Source organism: Delphinapterus leucas, chromosome 12, assembly GCF_059928025.1.
Source record: "Delphinapterus leucas isolate spDelLeu-1000000601 "Yukka" chromosome 12, BTC_Dleu_Yukka2, whole genome shotgun sequence".
Lineage (NCBI taxonomy): Eukaryota > Metazoa > Chordata > Mammalia > Artiodactyla > Monodontidae > Delphinapterus > Delphinapterus leucas.
Window position 1 is genome coordinate 80,645,006 of NC_143140.1, and position 22,107 is coordinate 80,667,112.

At 40.0% G+C, this 22,107-nt stretch overlaps 2 protein-coding genes across 2 annotated transcripts in view; one reads left to right on the top strand and one right to left on the bottom strand.

Moving 5' to 3' along the window:
* The first annotated feature begins 571 nt into the window (after window positions 1-571).
* Window positions 572-19,529, top strand: GINM1 (glycosylated integral membrane protein 1). The gene is made up of 8 exons (XM_022558959.3): window positions 572-753; window positions 5,142-5,201; window positions 5,373-5,469; window positions 10,772-10,923; window positions 11,469-11,625; window positions 12,165-12,298; window positions 13,673-13,836; window positions 18,797-19,529. Exons 1-8 carry the CDS (start codon window positions 634-636, stop codon window positions 18,906-18,908), a joined length of 996 nt encoding a protein of 331 aa, XP_022414667.1. The 5' UTR covers window positions 572-633; the 3' UTR covers window positions 18,909-19,529.
* KATNA1 (katanin catalytic subunit A1) overlaps window positions 19,106-22,107 on the bottom strand; it is a 37,893-nt gene continuing 34,891 nt past the window's right edge. The window contains exon 11 of the mRNA XM_022558979.2: window positions 19,106-21,784. Within this exon, the coding sequence (XP_022414687.1) occupies window positions 21,586-21,784 (199 nt within the window). The 3' untranslated portion in view covers window positions 19,106-21,585. The remainder of the gene's footprint in view (window positions 21,785-22,107) is intronic.

Sequence of the window (22,107 nt, forward strand, 5' to 3'; positions counted from 1 at the left end):
CTGAGTGTTGAACTTAATGCGGGGTTGATCCTCAACCTTGTCACAGTAAATCACTGGGGAACTTTAAAAACTACCAGTGCCCAAGTAGCTGCCCAGACAAAGTAAATCAGAAACTCAGGTGTCCCAGAAGATACCAAAATCAGTAACTTTTAAAAGTGCTCAGGCAATTACCAAGTGCAACAAAGGTGAGAAGTACCGCTTTAATAAATCTGCCCCTCTAAACGTGATATACCTTATTTTCATGTACAACAGTGTTCTGATACATTACCACTATTTTCACTTTGTAGATATATGTAAATATATACACGCAGAGACATACCTATGTACACATACAGTATATACTGATTCAAAAGTAATGGCAATGAAAATGTATATAGAAACGCTCTCCAAATCAGAGTGCCGGTCTAATGACGGAATCAGACCTTCTGTTGACTTGATTCCGACCCGGAACGGCAGCTCTCGGAGGCTTCCGGGTCCCGCCCCACCTTCTCCCCGCCCCCGCCCCGCCTCGCCCCGCCTCTCCAATCCCCCTCCCCTCCTAAAGGCCCCGCCCCTCGGGCTAGCTCGGCCCTCGCCTCCCAGCCGCCCCCGCACCGCCCCCAACGCCAGCCGCCAGCCGCCGGCCTGTCTAAAATGGAGGGCGCTCCACGGGCGCCGCTCGCCCTCCGGCTGCTCATCGTCGCGGCGCTGCCAGTCACCGCCTGGCTGACGACGGGCACCTTTGAGCCGACGCTGTTGCCCCGAGCCCCGAAGGTAGGGCACGGCGGACGCGGCTCTGCCGGGATCCTCGGGAGAAGCCGGGACCGGGGACGTGGGACTGCGGCGTCCCCATCGACGCCTCCCACCTCCGGCGGGCAGGCCGTGGTCTGGGGGCCGGGCCCCCAAAGCGGGAGTGGGGAGAAGCAGCCAAGGAAATGGAGGCAGCAGGGGATGCGGGAGGCGAGAGCGCAAAAGAGGCTCTTCAGTTTGAGGTTCAGCGCGGCGCAGAGAAACCGATTGTTGCGGCAGTCCAGGCAGTTGCAGTCCTGATGGGGGTGTGCCGTCGAAAGTAAAGGATCACTAGTGATCTCAGCCTTTTGTAATGGCGCCTGAAGAGCCGGGCTCTGGGGCGAGGCAGTGTTGAAGTGCTGGGGAAACGTGGAAGTTGCTCAGTTGAGAGCGAGCGCGAGCGTTTCCGGGCCACCTGTCTGCCCCGGCCGGCGGCGGGAAGGAATGCCTGCCTTCCCCCGGCGTGCAGGGCTCCGGGTGCACGCCAGCCGGGTCGCTGGGCCGGAGAGGGAGGGAGGCTGCAGGCCAACGCTGACCCCGACGTCGTCCCTTTGGTGGGAGTTGTTAGAGGAGTGAATCTTCGAGCGCGGTGGAACCAGCCGCACCAGCATCCCCTGGGAACCTGGCAGAAACGCGCTAATCAGAAGCTCTAGGGTAGGGACCCAGCAGTCTGTTGCAGCAAGCCCTTCAGGTGATCCCGAGGTCGGGTAGAGTTTAGGGACCACTGCATGCTTGTCCTGAAGGGTGGCTGGTTCTTATGGCTTTGGCCGGGTGGAATTAACCAGTATTTGCCTTTCATTAATTCAATGTGTGGTAGGGAAGCGTCTGAAGACTTTTAAGATGCTATTTTCCCAGAATGAAAAGAAACGACATAGGTGCGCCTTTTCTTACTATATCAAGACTTGAATGCTCAAAATTCAGGGGTGAGGGTTACGACGTTACCCTTCCTGGGTAGAATAATAGCATATCTTAGTTTCAGTTCTCTTGGGACATTCCAAGAAGCCACAGCATCCCAACCTCTAAGAACCACTTATATCTGAAGTATGTGGACCACAGTTGCAGCTGTTCAAAAATATGGATGTGAGATCAAGAGACCAAATAAAAATGAAATAATTCCTAGAGTTCTGGAAATAGAGACATTGTTTTTCCCTTTTCCAGGTTTTAAAGATTCATCATAGTTATTTATGAACCCGAAAGACATTTGAGTCTGTTCCTATAATATGAAAAAAAATGCATTTAGACTGCAAGCTGAAAATACACCACACCGTGGGGCTCTTAGTGAGTTCATCATTTCAGTTCTCTTTATGACTTCTTTCTACTTTTGGAAGGTCCAGATCTACACTCAGAATTTCATAGGTTAAATGAATGGTGTGCAACTAGAAGGAGAATCTCATTCCTTGGAAAGGTGTATATGGGAAACTGAGGCCTCTTGATTTCACAAAGTTTTACTGTGAAAAATTTCAAATGTACAGGACATTTGAAAGAATTTTACAGTGGTCATGCATATTTGATAGGAGCTGTCCAGTTGACCTTTGTGCAGTGATGGTGTATGTCTGCTCTCCCCATTACAGTAGCCACTAGACTACTGTGGTTACTGAGTATTTGAAATGTAGCCAGTGTGATTGAGGAACTGAGTTTTTAAAATGTTATTTAGTTTTAATTAACTTAAACGTAAATAGCCACATGTGGTTAGTGGATGCCATATTGAATAATGCCAACTTAGACTACCATTTATGTTTTACTACACATATCTGTTCATTTGTTCATCTTTGTATCCAGCCTGACCTAACTGTAAGAAAACTGGTTGAAGTCAGAAAAATTCTCCTTGTATCTCTTCAGTGACTCATATTTATTGTGTTATAAGCATTTTTCTGTTTTTTTTTTAAAAATAAATTTATTTATTTATTTTTGGCTGCACTGGGTCTTCGTTGCTGAGCGCGGGCTTTCTCTTGTTGCGGTGAGCGGGGACTACTCTTCGTTGCAGTGCACGGGCTTTGCATTGTAGTGGCTTCTCTTGTTGCAGAGCACGGGCTCTAGGCACGCGGGCTTCAGTAGCTGTGGCACGCAGGGTCAGTAGTTGTGGCTCTCAGGCTCTAGAGCGCAGGCTCAGTAGTTGTGGTGCATGGGCTTAGTTGCTCCGCAGCATGTGGGATCTTCCCAGGCCAGGGCTCGAACCCATGTCCCCTGCATTGGCAGGCGGATTCTTAACCACTGCGATGCCAGGGAAGTCCCGCATTTTATGTTTTGTTTACATATGTAGTTGTCAGAAGTTAAGGTTACACAGATTGTGAAATTTTTAAAAACTGGGAAAAAAATTGTTACAAAGATTGTGAAATAAAAAAAATTTACAGTACATTCTTCTAATATTAAAATGACTTGGTCACCAAAGAGAGGAAGGCATCCAGAGGACACTTATTTTCTTACATGTGTAAGTATTTCATGCATTTCCCTCAGACTTATTTTAAACCAGGTATCTATTACCTTTGTCCTTAGGAAGCCATTTTGTTCCAGATGGGCACTTGTGAGTGAAGGAATTAGAGGAGAATTGAAAATGAGTGGGGAGAAACTTCAGTTCTGCCACTCACTTTCTAAGCATACACTGCCCTGGCTGACAAGCCTGAACTTCCAGTTAAGTCAGAGGCTCTCAGGAAGAACAAGAAATATGCTGGCTCTGAACTTTGGGTCAGGAGGCAGTAAGGGATGGGAGTTTCCCCTGATATGAAATCATTCAAGAGGGTCAAAAGGAATTTAATTGAAGTTAGTTTTCTGGAAAATATAGTGCGCTAGACAGTCTGTTAATTGTCTTTTACAAACCGCATATTTCTACTGGGCAAATGATGTATGTAAGTGCAATAAATTACTCACAATATAGTGTATGTTCTCTACTTGAAAGGCAGAAGCTATAAAAAGGTTTCTCAGAACACCATGAGTGGACGGTTATCTCTGGGCTATTAGAAGAACACTAGTCTACAGTTTTCAAACAGATCCTCTAGTTTGAAAAGAGGAATGAATTCTTGGCTGGAATTTGGGCATAAAACAATACAGCCACCAACTTGATGATTTATTGAATGTTAGTTTGTTCTAGAGATGAGTTTATTTGTTCTAGCCCACACTTAATTCTAGATAAGCGTGGGCCAGGAGAAAGCCAGGCTGGATCTGAGGAATCACTAGTCCTAAAGCTTCCTGGGCTCCTATGGGAGTTGAGAAGTGTACCAAAGTCATCCTGAATAAATGGTATGAATTTACATGTTAGAATCCTGTTCCTCAGGTTGTCCCAGGAATCAAGCCAATCTCATAAAATCACTCAGTCTTAGTCTCTCATTTGTTAGAAATATATAAAGTATTGGAGTTGCGCACAGATATGCTATACACTTGTATATTGGTTTGATGTTTAGAATAATTTTTGTCTTTTCAAAATTAAGAATACCCTCACAAAAAAAGTATTTAAGAGGAGCCTTGTTTTCATTCTATGATAACAATGTCTGTCTGTGAATACATTTAGGAAAGAATTTGATTTACAGATAACAAATCATAGTTCCTGTGACCCTGATTACTTAGAATAATGCTTTCTTGTCTGTAGTAAGCATGTCATGAGTAAACTTAAATATTTGAGCAGAGTGCTTTTGAGCATACCTTGAGAGGTACTGAAACTGTGCACTGAAAGACCTTGTCCATGGGCACTAGGGGACACATGTAAGAAGGGTTAGAGAAACTTTGTATATGAAAACAATAGAGTTGGAAACATTTCAAATGTCCACTGATAGGGAACAGTTAAGTAAATCGGTAACAATTTGATGGCATATTACACAATGCTGTAAATAAATGTCTACAGCTGCATACATAACAATTTTAAATGAAAGAAGTTCCAGAAGAATACATTATAATATTATTCCACTCATATAAACAACAATATGTTGTTTAGAGAGAGATAATACAGATAAACTATAAAGAAAAGCAAGAAATGTTAACATAGAAGACAGTATAGGGATTCCTTCTGAGGGGCATGAGGGGAATGTGACAGAAAAGGTCATGGAGGGGACTTCTAAGGTGTGGATGACATTCTAGTTTTTAACCTAGGTAGTAAGTATGTGAGTGTTAATTTTTTCTTTTAAACTCTATATTTGCATTTTATATGCTCAGATATGTGATATATTTCATAATTAAGTGGAAAAGTATATAGTTTATAAAAAATTGGAATTGTGAAGGGTATTTAAAAGGCTGTAAGGATGAAATTGATGAGTTTTTAAAAGTGGTCTTTTAATGTTGCCGTAAGTGATCATACAATAAGTATAACTGAGGGGAGAAGAAAAAGAACTGAGTTATTCTCAGTTTGTGAAACGCATACCTGCCCAATTTGTATATTTGTTTTGCAGGACAGCATCAGAATTAATGTAACTACCCTGAAAGATGATGGGGAGGTATCTAAAGAACAGGTTTGTCTCTTTTGGTTATGTTTTTATTATATCACTTAGCTAAGTATCATGCAGCCTATTTTATTTTTCTATCTATATATCCAATTTAGTTAGATAATGTATTTTTGACATGAAGAGTTTGTCATCATTTGTAAACCATTGGAATTAATGTATATGCTGCTTTATTTTAAGGTTGTTCTTAACATAACCTATGAGAGTGGACAGGTATATGTAAATGACTTCCCTGTAAATAGTGGTGTAACCCGAATAAGCTGTCAGACTTTGATAGGTAAGTACTGCTAAATTACTTCCGTAATTGTTCTGTTTTTAATAATACTAAATTAGTGAAACACAATTCTTTGATGTTAAATATTTCCATTTCAAATTAATACTACACATCATTACTAGAGTATATAATAACACTTGTGTGTACTCTTTTCCTACTTTATATTTATATTTCTGGCATATTCACATTTTCTCTGTCATGAGATTGGCATTGCTTGGAACTTCATGTCTGGTAGGTTGATAACAATGTAAGAATGTGCCTGGAGGTAGTAAATGGAGATTTACAAGCAAGAGACAAAATCTTCAGGGGAGTGCTTATCACAGTTGTAAAAAATAAAGAGAAAAGTGAATTGTCTTTCTGATTCTTCCACCTTTATGTCCATATAATGTTTTCCTTTTTAACCTTTTAAAATCTTGAGTTGTTTAAAGACAAGCAAATATGTTACATTGGAATGTGCCATTATTTGAATGAAATAAAGGATATGAAAAATTTGTATAGTATTCCTATTACCTGTTTTAATATATGCATTTGAGGCAGTAAATGTTTCTCTGAGCAGTTGTATCCTATACTTAATTCATTATATATCTTTATTATCATTCCATTCGTGGTGTTTTCTAATTATTTACTGTGATATTTCCTTATCCTGTGGGTCATTTTGAAGTATATTGCTTAATTTTCAAACATTTTGGGATTTTTTTTTTTTTTTTTTTTTTTTTTACTGATTCCACCTCTATCATCAGAGATATAATCTGTATAATTTTAACCCTTTGAAGTTAGAGACTTGCTGTATGGCTTAGCAGATGGTCAGTTTTAGTAAATGTTGCTTTCTGTGTGTACTTGAAAAAAAGTTAATTATGTAATTAGTTGGATATTGATGTTCTATATATGTCAGGTCAGATTTGTTAATCGTGTTCAATCCTTTATGGAATTACTGATTTTTTTTGTTTATTTCTTTCCTTGCCCTATCAATTACTGAGAATGGTATGTTAAATCTCCACTATGTATATTTGTCTGTTCTTTCAGTTTTGTCAATGTTTGCTTTATATATTGTGACACAATATTACTAAATCCATACATATTTAGAGCTGTTATGTCTTCCTGGTGAATCCACTCATTTATCATTATAATATGTCCTTATTTATCTCTAGTGATGTTCTTGCCTTAAAATCAGCTTTATCTGTATTATTTTACCTAATCACTGCTTTTTGGCCAGGCATGGGGGAGGGACGTGGATTGCTTTGTGGTATCTTTACATCTTCTTGGAGTCTTCCTGGGTCCTTATAATTGAGGTGAATGTCTTACAAGCAGCATATACTTGTGGTTTCTTTCTTTCTTTTTTTTTTTAATCCAGGCTGTCAATCTGTCTTTAGTTGGAATTTTAATTTATTTACATTAATGTAATAACTGATGTATTTGGATTTAGATCTTCTCTCTTAATTATTTGTTTCCTATTTGTGTCTCACCTGTTCTGTTTCTTTTTCTTCTCCTTTTTTGCCCTTTTCTGGGTTATTTACTTTTTGTTTCATCGTTCCCCTCTATCTTGTTGGTTTTTATATTATTTTACTATTCTTTTAATGGTTACCCTTGAGATCAGTAAACTAGTACTTTTATCATTTCCCAACCAATGTAGGACCCTTAGAACATGTAAAGTCCATTGATTCCCTTTATGCTTTTTTAAATTTTATTTTTATTTTTTTGGCTGCGCCACGTGGCTTGCAGGATCTTAGTTCCCCAGCCAGGGATTGAACCCAGGTCACGGCAGTGAAAGCACTGAATTCTAACCACTGGACCTCCAGGGAATTACCCCCTTTTTGCTTTTGTGTTGCTATTGTCATGCATTTTAACTCTTTGGGTTCTTGAACACTAAGCAACATAATTATACTTAATGGTTTTCTGTAGTCCAGTATTCATTTATGTTCACCCTCACCGTTACCCTTTCCATTGCTCTTCATTCCTTCCTGAATATCAGTGTTCCCCTCTGGGGTTATTTTCCCTCTGCCTAAAGAATTCCCCTTAGTATTTTTTTAGTGCAGATTTGAGTGTCTGTGTTTATACTTTTACATGTTTTCTAGTGGTTCTCAGTGAGAGAGTTGGTGTACTACAAGCTAATCCATCATAGCTAGGAAAAGAAGTGCCATTACTGGCTTGAAGAATATTCCACTGATGCTGTATTTATTAGGAATTTGACATGGAGTGCAGTCTGGCTGCTTTATTTGTTATAGTCATCTTTCTAGTCATCCCAGTTGCACAGAGTTTATTTCCTTGGAAGTGGAAGTAAAAGCCTATCTTATCAGTTACAAGAATCTTTAAAACATTAAATGCAACTACAACAAAAAGTCTTCTATGCTTAATTCTTTAAAAAAAATGTCTTCTTTGTAGATACATTAGTTACACTGCTGTGTAACAATTTCACCCCCAAGTTAGTAGTCTTTGTCAGTATTATCTCCTAGTTCTTGCAGGGCAAGAATCTGAGCTTGGCCTAGCTGGGCTCTCCGGCTCTGGCATGACTGGCGAGGCCCGCTTCCTAGCGCACTCACATGGTTGTTGACAGGATGTAGTTGCTTGTGAACTGTTGGACTGAGGCCTCCGTTCCTCACAAGATGTTAGCTGGAGGCCCCCCTCATTTCCATGCCACATGGCCTCTCTGTAGAGTATCTCACAACATGGCAGCTGGCTTTATCAGTGAGAGTACGAGAGACAGTGTCAGGGAGAGAGTGCCGGCAAGACACAAGTCACAGTCTTTTATAATCTAATCACACAGGTGACGTTCCAGCACTTTTGCTGTATTCTGTTTGTTAGAAACAAGTTACTAGGTCCAGCCCACACTCGGCAGGGGGCAGTTACACGGGAGCGTGAATGTCAGAAGGCAAGGGTCATTGAGAGCCATTTGGGAAAGCTGTCTACCTCAGTAGGGAAAGTCAGAATATGGAGGGCTATTGTTCTTATTAGTTTTATTCTACGGCAGCAGTACCAGCTTTGGAGTCTGAAGGGTCCCTGCTTTGATGTATTTATATGACTGCATTTTCTCATGCATTGAATCTGTGTCCTAGTACACTGGCCTTTGGGTATACAACTAGGCTGACGAGGAGCCCACTGTTCCATGAGGGAGGCTGATGGGTAAACAGTGAAAACACTGACATGGACCACGAGAAAAGGGAAGTTTTCCAGTTAGGAGCCTCAGATGATGTGAGGGAAGTTAGGCAGACTAGAGAGAGGGCACGCTGTAACGAGCCTGAAGAAGGAGGACCAGGCAGAGAACCACCAAAAAGGTCACGGGGGCGCTGCTGAAGGCGTTTGCACAAGGAGACTATAATCAAAACCATGTCATGGTAAGATTAATCTGGTGCTGTGGTGTGAATGGTTTGAAGGGGGGAGGGGTTACGGAAGGGGAGAATAGGTAAGTATCGTAATAGTAAGTAGCTAATGAACTAGACATTGGGTGGGGAGGTAGGTGGAGATGGAAAGGACAAATATAAGAGATACTTTGGAATGGTCCAAAGGAAGCAACTGACTGGATACAGAGGACGAGGGTGAAGAAGTCAAAGGTAACCTAATAAGTCCTGTCCTTGGTAGGTTGGAGAAGGGTGGGTTTATTAACAGAAACAGAGAAGTCAAGGAAGATTGAGACCAAGGGTTAGGCCACTTGTTTCTCAATAAAAATATCTGTACCTGTTTAAAAAATTACAAATGTTAGTCTATACCCCCCAGAGATTTTGATTTCTTAAGATTAGAGTGAGGCTCTGGCATCTATACTGTTCCCAGGTGATTCTGATGCATAGTTAGGATTTAGAACCACTCAACCAGGTGTCTGAACATTATTGACAATTTATGATAGGATATTTACTTTAAATTATGTATTTATAATTCTGGGTGGAATCACTGATTCACAAAGGCTATAGAACAATAAACTTGATGCATTCTCTCAAAGAACTCAGCCTAGTTGAGGAGACAGGTTTCTAAACCAAGAGCTACACTACGAGAAAGTTAGTGCTTAAAAAAAAAGGCATGAACTCAGCATTGTAGGGATACGGTATCTAGAACTACCCAAGTAAGAGTTCATTAAAAATGTATGGGAGGAGAGTGAATAATGGAGAGCATTCTGTAACATTTTTTAAAACTTTATTTAATTTATTTATTTATGTTTGGCTGTGTTGGGTCTTAGTTGCTGCGCGCGGGCTTCTCTCTAGTTGCGGCGAGCGGGGGCTCCTCTTCGTTGCGGTGCGCGGGCTTCACACTGGTGGTTTCTCTTGTTGCAGAGCACGGGCTCTAGGCGCCTGGGCTTCAGGAGTTGTGGCTCGTGGGCTCTGGAACGCAGGCTCAGTAGTTGTGGTGCACAGGCTTACTTGCTCCGTAGCATGTTGGATCTTCCCGGACCAGGGCTCGAACCCGTGTCCCCTGCATTGGCAGGCGGATTCTTAACCACTGCGCCACCAGGGAAGCCCATGGGGAGTGTTCTAGATCAAGGGAACAGCTCTGCAAAGGCACAGCATCACTTTAAACAACTGGATATGCATGCAGAATATCCATCTGCGTTCCTTTCTGGCAAGTAATTCTCAGACAATAACATTTGAGGAACAGAAGCAAAATGCTTCTTTTGCGGCAGTTTCGTTGGTTTCTATTGATTTATCTTTTTCTATCTCTTTCACTTTCTTGGCTTTATAAGCCAGCTGCAACTGCTACACCCCGTCACTGCCAGGGTGGGGCGGGGTTTCTCAGCTAGAGAGGAGCAGGGCCGGTAGCTGATCCTACCCCATCGTCCATTAGTGGAGAGTCATTAAGGGCTCTCCCACCCTCTTCCCCATTCCTGACCTCTCCAACAGTAACGAGTCGCTTACTGGAGACAGGTTTGAGAAAAAGCCTCAAGTGTCCTTACTGCTTGGGCCCCTTCTATCACTGGATTTTGTGAACGAATGAATGGATGGATGAACGTGCTCACTTTGCTAAAACATGGGATTGTCTGTGTCTTCTGGCCTGCTTTGTAAATAGTTAACGCCTTGTCGGTTCCTCATTGACAATGTATATAAAAGAATAGGAAGGATGTGGCTAGTGTGGAGTTCGGTACAAAACCTAAAGGCCATCAAGCATTTTCCCCTTTTCAGATGAGTATAAGGATTGTAAGGATTTGTCAAGTTGTCTTTGTTTTCATAGATCTGAAGCATCAATATGAGGTCAGAGATGCAGAAAGGCAAAGATATTGGTATACAACTGTCTCGTTCCATGTAAATGTCATCAAAATAATCAAATGCAGTTAACTGATTTGGTGGCAATTTTTGTTCAAAGCTGTCACTACTTTTTTTTTTTATAGTGAAGAATGAAAATCTGGAAAATTTGGAGGAAAGAGGATATTCTGGAATTGTCAGTGTAAGGATTTTAGTTCATGAGTGGCCTATGACATCTGGTTCCAGTTTGCAACTAATTGTCGTTCAAGAAGAGGTAGTAGAGATTGATGGAAAACAAGTAAGATAGTATGCTTACTAATTGAGAATTAAATTATAAAGATTTGTGCTGGGTGTTATGCATGTGTTCAGTTATTTTACTATTTATTTCTGACTTAATAAGGAAAAAAGTTACGTTAGTGTTGCGTGTATCCAGTCACTCAGAATTTTTTACTTGTTTAGCATTTGAAGTCTTAATTTTAAAAAAGATCATATTCATACATGTTTATTCATACATGTTTATCACTTTAAAATATTGTAAACATCATTAAACAGAGCAAGTAAGTGAAGAGATTGAATTTGGTTCGTAGCTCTGCTGCCATTTCCTCTGGTTAAGTCTCTCTAAGTCAATGAAATGGAACTGAGAGCGAGCCTTAATAGTGAGCACACAGGAGTGTGATTAAAGTTGCAAATTAAATGCCTTAAAGTGGGGGGCAAAGAAAGAGGAATTGTGTGTGACTAGGACAAGGTTTTTAGTTTCAGAAATCAGGGAGGAAAATTCAGTCTTAGTTTCTTACCAGCTTGTGCCATTATTTAAAGTAAAGAGTTGCTTATATTTTCTCATAGGCTCAACAGAAGGACGTTACTGAAATAGATATTTTAGTTAAGAATCAGGGAATACTCAGACATTCAAACTACACCCTGCCTTTGGAAGAAAGCATGCTGTACTCGATTTCCCGAGACAGTGACATTTTATTTACCCTTCCCAACCTCTCCAAAAAAGGTACTTTAAAATACCATTATTTAAAGTGTTAAGGAAATTATTTCTTTAGTTGGTAACTTTTTAATCATAATATGTTTCGAAGTAAGCTTCTCTTAAAAATGCTGTGTAACACGTATTGCTTTATGTATCCGTTTGAGGGCTTTGCAGAAGGTGATCAGTGCTGATCACAGAGTGACGTTTTGCTGTAATCATCCATCTGCTCTTACGCTGGGTAATCCGCACAAAATACATAATAAGAGTGTCGTTCATTTAAGTTCATTTCGAGGAGGAAGTATCCATTTTTCCCACTGAGACACAGAACTTGAAAAAATTTGACTTTCTATGTGACAGAATCGTAACTGCTGTAGCTCCCTTTTAACTGTCTAAATGTGGGGTTCCTTTCTGGCATTTAAAGCTAAACAATCAAATGTTTGTTTTTCTCCCATGGAAAAATGTATGTTCTTGCTATCTGAAATGTTACTGGTGTAGTAGTCTTAGGACTGGTGGGAGGGACACCAGCATATGCCTAGCATTTTGGTAACCTGGCTCTTCCTCCTCAGGAGAAAGTGTCAGTTCATTGCAGACCACCAGCCAGTATCTTATCAGGAATGTGGAAACCACTGTAAATGAAGACGCTTTACCTGGCAAATTACCTGAAACTCCTCTCAGAGGAGAGCCTCCGTCTTCGTATAAGGTAAATCAGGCGTTTGGGGTTCTCTTTATACGTACTACAAGCATTTATGGTTATGGTAAAGAAAATAAATATCAGCATTTAAAATGAGGTGGAAACCATGAGGATTGGATCCATGGGATATTGTAATAGTGAACTCATCGCTGTTTTACTGTGGTATTTTTAGGTATTCCTGTCTTCCTTTTCAAGTTTCACTTAGTAATGTAGTCAGATAACGATGATTAAGGCATTAGATTTCATTTTGTTTGGGATCTTCCGTTTCAGAGGCTTTCTCATGTCCCCATTTGTCTGTTAGTATTCTGTGACTTCTAACACAAACACACGTGCATGGTCCCCTCGGGACCGTGTGCAGTGACTAAGCACACTTGGTTAAGAGTGTACTTTCTGGAATCAGACTGCCTAGGTTTGAATCCTGCTTCTGCCACTCACTAGTTGTATCATCTTGGACAAGTTCCTAGCCTCTCTAACCTTTTCCTTTATCTGTACAGCAAAGGTCCGTAAAGTGATGCCTTTCTCGTCAGGTTGTTGTGAGGACTGAAATAAGATGGGCGCAAATGTAAATACGCGCTGGCACCGTTAGGGACTTGTATATTCTTAGTGACATTATACTGCTGACTGGGAAGATATTCTGGGTTCAGAGAGAGTATCCTGGAATCTCTATGTTAGCTAGGCCCCTCACTCGGAATAATTTACATTTAAATGAGCAGGATCTGTGGTTAGTCAAAATGGATTCCAGAGATGATTCTTTGAAGAGGTTCTCACTGAAGGTTAGGACTGCTTACGTGGGGTCACTTTGTGCTGCGTGAACTCTAGCGCCCTCACTGTCTGCCCCACCTCCTTCAGAGCCAGGAAGCCCAGAACAGACTCTCCAAAGCCCATGCCATCAAAGCACACCTGAGTTTTTTCTGTCACTGTTTAAGTACAGAGATAGGTTTTGTGCACAGTGAATGCCCCGTCTGTTTCAAAAGCGACTGATATGTTTCTCTGTCTCTCCGTCTCTTGTCCTCCAAATATTGGAAACACATAGTTGACGGGTCCATTTTATGTAAGTGGACTAGCCTTCTTGTCAATTAGCAATTATTTTCACTTGGTTTACAATTAGACAGCAGTGTAAATAATTGTAAAGTATAGCAACATTTCTGTGCCTGTTGTGCATAATTTTTTAAATTGTAAATAACTGAGGTACATTTAAAAATAAAATGCACCCACTTAAAATGTACAGTTAGATAAGTTTTGACAAGTGTAGACACCCATGTAACCACCACCACAGTCAAGGTATATAATGTTATCATCACCCAAAACTAGAACATAATTTTTAAAGTTTCTTAGAGCTCAAATGAAACTTGCATATCTAATCAAAACCCTTTTTTTTTAAAGGTGATGTGTCAGTGGATGGAAAAGTTCAGAAAAGATCTGTGCAGGTTCTGGTGTAGTGTTTTCCCAGTATTCTTTATGTTTTTGAATGTCGTGGTGGTTGGAATTATAGGAGCAGTTATAGTAATAACCATCTTAAAGGTGCTTTTCCCAGTTTGTGAATACAAGTAAGTATTTCTTATTTTGGATCAATTTTAGTATTTTTAATAATTAAAAAGTAGTTGTATTTACTCTATTTCAGAGTGAAAAATATAAACATTAGGAAGGATAAGAGAAGTGGGAGGGAAAATAACATCGTTTTTTGTTCTAGCCCATCTTTCAACTTTAGCAAAATTAAAAGACATTTATTAGATACCTATTATGGTCAAGACACTTGTCTTGGGAGTTCATATGTGGATAAGACAAACTCTGCTGTGTAAGAACTTAGTTTATTAGAGAGAGAAAGGAAACAAATCTCTATAATGGAAAATGGCAATGTGTATAATAAGAAAGAAATGAAACAAGAGGGCTTCACTGTTTTCAACCCCAAAGTATCAATTTAAAATGAAGTAAATTTTTGAAGACTAACAGGATATTCACGGCAGCACTGCTTGTAACAAAAAACAAGAGCAAAAGAGGAAACCTCTGAACTGTTTACAGGTGGAGGTTGATAGCTAATGGTTCACACATGCAGTGGGATTCTGTGTGGCTTATAAAAGGAAGAAGTCCAGGCTTCCCTGGTGGAGCAGTGGTTGGGAGTCCGCCTGCCGATGCAGGGGACACGGGTTCGTGCCCCGGTCCGGGAAGATCCCACATGCCGGGAGCGGCTGGGCCCGTGAGCCATGGCCGTTGAGCCTTCGCGTCCCGAGCCTGTGCTCCGCAACGGGAGAGGCCACAGCAGTGAGAGGCCCGTGTAGCGCAAAAAGTAAATAAATAAATAAATAAAAGGAAGAAGTCCAAGATGTATTAGATGGGGAAAAAAGTTGCCTAATGGTATCATCCAATTTGGGTAAAAGAAAAGTATGTGTATATGTGTATAAATGCACAGAAGATTTCCAGAATGACCAGGGAGATGTTACGTCTAATAAGTGAGAATGAGAGCAGGAGTGGAGACACCTTCCCTTTTTCCCCTCTGTACAGCTTGATTTTTTTTTTAACTGTAAGAGATTATTTTATAAATTTAAAAATGAATTTATTGTTGGCATTTTTACAAGTTAAATAGTCATTTTAGTCGTCTTACTAGAAGTAAATCTCAATAGAGATGACAATTTTTTTTTAAATTTTTATTTATTTTATTTTTGGCTGCACTGGGTCTTCCTTGCTGCGCGCGAGCTGTTCTCTGGTTGCAGCGAGCGGGGGCCACTCCTTATTGCGGTGCACAGCCTTCTCATTGCAGTGGCTTCTCTTGTTGTGGAGCACGGGCTCTATGCGCGCAGTCTTCAGTAGTTGTGGCACACGGGCTCAGTAGTTGTGGCTCACAGGCTCTAGAGCACAGGCTCAGTAGTTGTGGCGCACGGGCTTATTTGTTCCGTGGCATGTGGGATCTTCCCGGACCAGGGATGGAACCCATGTCCCCTGCATTAGCAGGTGGATTCTTAACCACTGCGCCACCAGGGAAGCCTGATGACCACAATTTTTGGCTTAGCTAAATTACATTGGACTATGTGGAGAAGACCATAGGATTTATTTTTTTTTAAAAAAGACCCAATTTAAACATTTGCTTTTTTTCCACTTGCTTGTCAAGAGGTCTTCAAAATTTCCATTTCTTCATGTGTAACACTGAACTAATGCCTCCCTTAAAGGATTGTTAGACGTCAAAGTCATAATACAAACAGAGCAAATGAGAGTAAAGAAATATTAGTGCCCCTCCCACCTTTTAGTTTGTGTTTCCCCTGGAGAATTCCCATTTCCCATTTCTTTCTGATAATGAAAATTCTATAACTTAATAGTTTCTTCCTTTTTCCTTTGACTGCCAGGAAGCTCAGGACTTTTTTTTGATCTTTATTATGCAAATCTACATAGAAAACAGTGTTGTAAATTTTTAAATGGTTCTTTTACCAAATGTTTTAGTTATCGTGGGCTCCTCTGTGTGAAAAAATGCAATGTAAAGTTAAAAACCTAATTTTCAATATACTCTATCATTGGCAATTGTACTGAGGATTCTTTCTGGTAGTAGAAATTTTATCAATACAGAAAGTTAAAAGTACCTTTTCACTTCCCTGTTCTTTAATTCTTGTATCTAGAGGTCGTAATTGTTAACTGTTTGGGTATGCATCTTTTATCCAAATTCTGTGTATTGATGTAATTGTATACTAGATACTTATCATTGTTTATCAATCTAGACTCTTAACTGTCCCACAAATTGTATTACTCACTTATAACAGAGGTTCCCAAACTTTCTTGGTTCATAGCACTCAAGTGTGCCAGGAATTTTTTCTTGGTGCCCTTACCTAGGCCAGAAATAAAATTGAAAGAAAAAATATTTTTTATTTCTTAATTTACTAATGGGATTGTGTACCTACAGGGCACTACACAATACTCATATCTTAGAATCAGATTGGACACTGCCACCCTCATTTCCCATTCAACATTAGTTTTTTGTACTGTATTTGCTTTTTATCACAATAACTGCCCAAAATCCAGCTTTGCAAAGATGAGACCTCATTGAAAAAAGAATGTGTAGTACAATGTAATGTTAAAATCGTGAGCTACCCTCAAGCTAGTATTACACATAAAGTCTTGAATTTTCTTTTTTTTTCTTTTTTTTGCGGTATGCGGGCCTCTCACTGTCGTGGCCTCACCCGTTGCGGAGCACAGGCTTGACGTGCAGGCCCAGCGACCATGGCTCACGGGCCCAGCCGCTCCGCGGCATGTGGGATCCTCCCAGACCGGGGCACGAACCCGCGTCCCCTGCATCGGCAGGCGGACTCTCAACCACTGCGCCACCAGGGAAGCCCTTGAATTTTATTTTTTAACTTTTTATTTTATATTGGAGTATAGCCGATTAACAATGCTGTGGTAGTTTCAGGTGCACAGCAAAGTGACTCAGCCATACATATACAGGTATCCATTCTCCCCAGACTCCCCTCCCATCCAGGCTGCCACATAGCATTGAGCAGAGTTCCCTGTGCTATACAGTAGGTCCTTGTTGGTTATTCTTTTTAAATATAGCAGTGTGTACATGTCAATCTCAAACTCCCTAACTGTGCCTTCCCTCCACCCTTCCCCCCCGGTAACCATAAGTTCATTCTCTAAGTCTGTGAGTCCGTTTCTGTTTTGTAAATACGATCATTTGTATCATTTCTTTTAAGATTCTGCATATAAGCGATATCATACGATATTTCTCTTTCTCTGTTTGAAGAAGTCTTGAAATTTTTAAATATTCTGTAGCACCTCTGTGAGCCATGCCAGGGGTCTCAGTGCAGTTTGGTAACCATGGGCTTAAGATCTTTTCCTATCAATACGTATAAGGACTTACTCTCTTTATTGCTGCATAGTGTCCACAGTATGGGTATGCCGTAATGTAACCATTCCTCCATTAGACATTTAGGTAATTTCCAATTTCGTGTTACTTCCAATAATGCTCTAGTGTATATTCTTAAATGTTCATATATCTCTTTGCACATGTATATTTATGTAGGATAGAGTCCTAAAAGGTGAAATTACTGGGTCAGAGTATATGTATTTAACATCTTCTCAACACCTGATGGCAATCTTTTTTGCTTTTTATACTGTGGACAAAATCTCATTTTACTTTCCATTTTCTTCTTACTACCATCTTTACTAGTCTAGGTCTAGCTAAGTCTAGCATCTTTGTGATGCTTAGCTGTATATATTTCTCCTGTGACATATGCCTATTTAGAACCTTTGCCCATTTTTCAGTTGTATTGCCTTTTGTAATCATTAACATGTAGGACTCCTTTGTCTGTTATACATACATAATATGTATTGCAGATATATGTATATGTATATTTTTATTTATTTATTTTTTTGCGGTACGCGGGCCTCTCACCGCCGCGGCCCCTCCCGTTGCAGAGCACAGGCTCCGGACGTGCAGGCTCAGCGGCCATGGCTCATGGGCCCAGCCGCTCCGCGGCACGTGGGATCCTCCCGGACCGGGGCACGAACCCACGTCCCCTGCATCGGCAGGCGGACTCTCAACCACTGCTCCACCAGGGAAGCCCCTATGTATATTTTTAAATCCGACTGTGATTTGTCTTTTGCTTTTATTTATGGTATTCCGTGTCATACAGAAATTTTAAATTTGGGGTCAGGGCAATTCGTGTTTTCCCTTTATGGCTTCTAGGATTTAATTTTTTCTCAAATAGACCTTTCCCATCTTAAAATTACATTGTTTTCTTAAAACTTAGTTTTTACCATCACTTTTGTGTATTGTTTGAGCTAGTTGATTTTGCTTCCCAGAGAGGCCATTGTTCTATTGCCCACTGACTTGGAATATTACCTTATTATGAACTAAATTCCCATGTTTCTGGACTCTCTTCTTCCAGTGATCTAGTCTATTCCTGTGCCAGTAGCATAGTTGTTTTTTTTTTTTTCAGTAGCATGGTTTTAATTTAATAAAGTGTTTTAATAAATTCTCTGCTAGCTGGTTAGGGCAACTGTCTCTTCTCTGCATTGTTCTTTTTAAAAAAAATGTTACAGCTATTCTTGCAGTTTCTCCCTTGTGAACTTCAGAATCAGCTTGTTCAGGTCTATAAACAACTTCTGTTTACATTCTAATTAGGGTAATACTGAGCCTGCAATACAGGGTTTTGGATCCAATCCAAAGATCTCCCTGGTCAGGTACTTTAGTAACAGAAGGAGAAATGCTGTCTAAAGATCTAAGGTTGCGTTCCACCGGAGTACTGGTTAGAAAGATGCTTGGGCCTAGTCTTTTTGCCCAACTTGTGCAAATCTAGGACTGTTTGCCTTGGAGATCTGTAACTTACCCTGTCATCTCCTACAGTACCAGGTAAAGAACTTCCTCTTATTCCTTTCTGTTCCCTCAATCAGTTTGGTTAAAGTGAACTTTGGACTTAGGATTTATATAACCATCATAAACTAAATGAAGCAAAATTACCTAACATCAGGTATATATTTAATTATAACCTCGAAGTAACCCTATCTTACTTAAATTTTATATTTCAGAGGAATTCTTCAGTTGGATAAAGTGAATGTTATGCCTGTGACAGCTGTCAACTTATATCCAGATGGTACTGAGAAAACAGCAGAAAACCCTGAAGATAAAACATGTGTTTAATACACCATCTCAAATCATGGACTCAGAATTAGTCTGTTGGTTCAAATTTGCCACCCGAATATAATTTTCCTTAAATCGTTAGGAATCAGTTTGTACAGTAAAGAAATTGCTAAACTCCTAAAACTGCCTAAAACTTGACTTTTAAAGTGATAGTTAAAGTTCACCTTATTAATGGGGCTGGCTGTTCAGATGGTGAGTTATTAAAGAAAATTTAAATGAAATGGAAGAGAAGATGTGAAGAAACTTTGAAACTACCAAAAAAAAAAAAAAAAGGCAAGACAAAATGCCACGTGCCAATACTTCTCAAGGTGCCTTTGTTAATGAAATTATATACACTTAATTGCTATAATATATAAGACTTTATGAAAAGCACTTTATGAAATTCTAATTTAAAAGCTCAAGAACTTAACACTTATTTTTTTATTGAGTACAATGTGCCTTAATATTAAGTATGTGACTCAGTATAAAATCACTGACGTATATCATGATTTAATTGTATCCTGTACCAAGACTACTTACCTTGAATGAACCTGGATTTTAAAATAGTGACATGTTCTCACTCTAAAAATAAATTTTTTTGAAGAAAAAAGTACAATCTTTTTGGAATAAAAACTTTGCTCACGTGCGAGTTACTTATATATAATAGCTGCTTTCCCGTAACACTGGCTGAAACCAAGGCTCACATCAGTTAATGAGTCCATCAATGTCATGGAATTACAACGTGCCTTTGCTCTTGTGGTTCTAAATATAATCTTATTTACCCTACAATAGTGTTTAACCATCACCCAAATTGACGTATATTTTACAGTGTGATCTAGGACATATAATACTTATTAAAATTCTTCTTTTGATTGCAACCCATCATTTAAAACACATTACTCAAAAAAGAAATGACTGGTTTTTAAGACCAACCACCTTAGATTTTGACTAAATAGAAGTATGTGTGGAGGAAAGATGAAGGCAGTAAAGGAGTGATGTTTCATTCTGCCTGTTTGGTTTTTTTTTTAATATTTATTTTTGGCTGTGTTGGGTCTTCGTTGCTGCACGCAGGCTTTCTCTAGTTGCGGTCAGCGGGGGCTACTCTTCGTTGCGGGCTTCTTATTGTGGTGGCCTCTCTTGTTGCAGAGCATAGGCTCTAGGCGTGCGGGCAGTAGTTGTGGCACAGGGCTGCTGCTCCACGGCATGTGGGATCTTCCCGGACCAGGGCTCGAACCCGTGTCCCCTGCATTGGCAGGCGGATTCTTTTTTTTTTAATTAATTAATTAATTTTATTGTTGGCTGCGTTGGGTCTTCGTTGCTGCACGCGGGTTTTCTCGTGTTGCAGTGAGCGGGGGCTACTCTTCGTTGCGGCATGCGGGCTTCGCATTGCGGTGGCTTCTCTTGTTGTGGAGCACGGGCTCTAGGCACGCGGGCTTCAGTAGTTGTGGCACGCAGACTCACGTGGGATCTTCGCGGACCAGGGCTCGAACCCGTGTCCCCTGCATTGGCAGGCAGATTCTTAACCGCTGTGCCACCAGGCAAGTCCTGCCTAGGTGCTTTTAATAAGGAATAAGAGCCCTGTGATGTGCTATCTCCATATTATAGACGAATAAATCATAGTATGCGGTTTACAATTTGATCCTCAAGTCACCCAGCTGGTAACACTTTATTTTTTTAAGTCCTCCTCACTCTCTCAGTTGCTAGAAATCACCAGTTCTAACTTTAAATGATGACAGGGTCTTATTTCATCCGTTAAGCATAAGCTTGAAGATTTTAGTGAGGAGAACAATGTAGGAGGCTTTTGTTGGAGAGTGCAGACTTTGCAGTCAGCAATTCCCATCCTGACTTCTCTCCTTACCTGTGAGGCTTGGGACCACGGCAAGACACTCAGTCTTCTTGAGGCTCTGTTTTCTATGGTTGGGATGCCACAGTGTTTTTTACAAGTAATTATAAAAAAAATCTTACCTAAAATTTTATACCATTAACCTTTATTTCATTTATTAACTTTTACTTCCACCATTAACTATTACATATTTTACTTATGCTTTGTATCCATGAGTGATGGGTTAATGCGTTTCACTGGACTACAGTGAGCAGCACAGGCTGAAAAGTATCTACTTGCCTACAGTGCAGCCTCTTACACAGGCAGAATAAAGTCAGGCAGGCAAGGTTTTATATAGATGTATATAGTTTTTCCTTTTAAATGCACAGTAAAATGAAGGGCCTTTAAAGCTCTCAGGACGAGGAGGGAAGTTACCGTAACACCACGCAGGAAGGAAAGCACACTGGGTGTGGTTCATGCATCAAATGGCTACTTGTATAAAAATGTTCAGGAATTTTCAGCTCTCCACTGGCACCTGTGGAGCTAGAGCCAGTCTTATTCTTTAGAAGGAACAGCAGCCGCAGGCAGTGGAAGAGAAGATAGTATACTTAGATGTACATATAAGACAGTTTTCCAAGCTAAGTAATGGCATCTGTGCCGCACATTTGTTGTCAGTGAAAGAGAAATACAGTAATGCTAAAGTAAAACATATTTGCTTGTAACTTTTAAAAATTTCCTTTATTCAGAATCATACTTTTTTTTCACTCTTACCATTATGAAAATTTAAAAAAATATAGCACTTGGTGCAATGACATACTACTTTTAATTATTATTCAAACACTTAATGCAGGTTTCTCACAGTTTACATGTGAGAATTTAGCATGATCCAAACTCAAATATCCACTTCTCATATCTTTCAATGTCTGCAGCAGATACTGACTTAGAAACCTTTTTTAAAGCCATTTCAAAATCCTCCATAGTTGTAGGCATGTGCATTTCTTCTCTTGAAAGATTTCTGATTTCTTCTGGGGTCAAACCTTCAATACGCCTTCTCATTGCCATCAAGGATGCATCCCTAGGTTTTAAAAACGTGTAAACAAAAAAATTTTTCAGTGCATATGTTATTCTGTAATTATCTTATTACATATACATATGTAGTACTGCATAGAATCCAGTACTGGACTATAAGGCCTGTTTTTGAGTTGTTTTTTTAGCAGTTGAATCTGAGCAAAAAGCCCAAGAAGAATTAAAAGGATATAATAAGATAGCAATTCAATTTTATTAAAAGTGTACCATAACAAAGAAGAAGCATCACAGAGACAGGAGAGAGGCTGTTAGCTAACACTAACGTAATACCAAAACTTGTGTCTCTGACTGGATTATAATGTGGGTCTTTAT

Coding starts and splice junctions, on each gene's coding strand:
- GINM1 (XM_022558959.3), top strand. CDS start 634: ATGGAGGGCGCTCCACGGGCGCCGCTCGCCCTCCGGCTGCTCATCGTC. Junction 5,470..10,771: donor AAGCTGTCAGACTTTGATAG/GTAAGTACTGCT, acceptor TTTTTTTTATAG/TGAAGAATGAAAATCTGGAA. Junction 13,837..18,796: donor TTCCCAGTTTGTGAATACAA/GTAAGTATTTCT, acceptor TTTATATTTCAG/AGGAATTCTTCAGTTGGATA.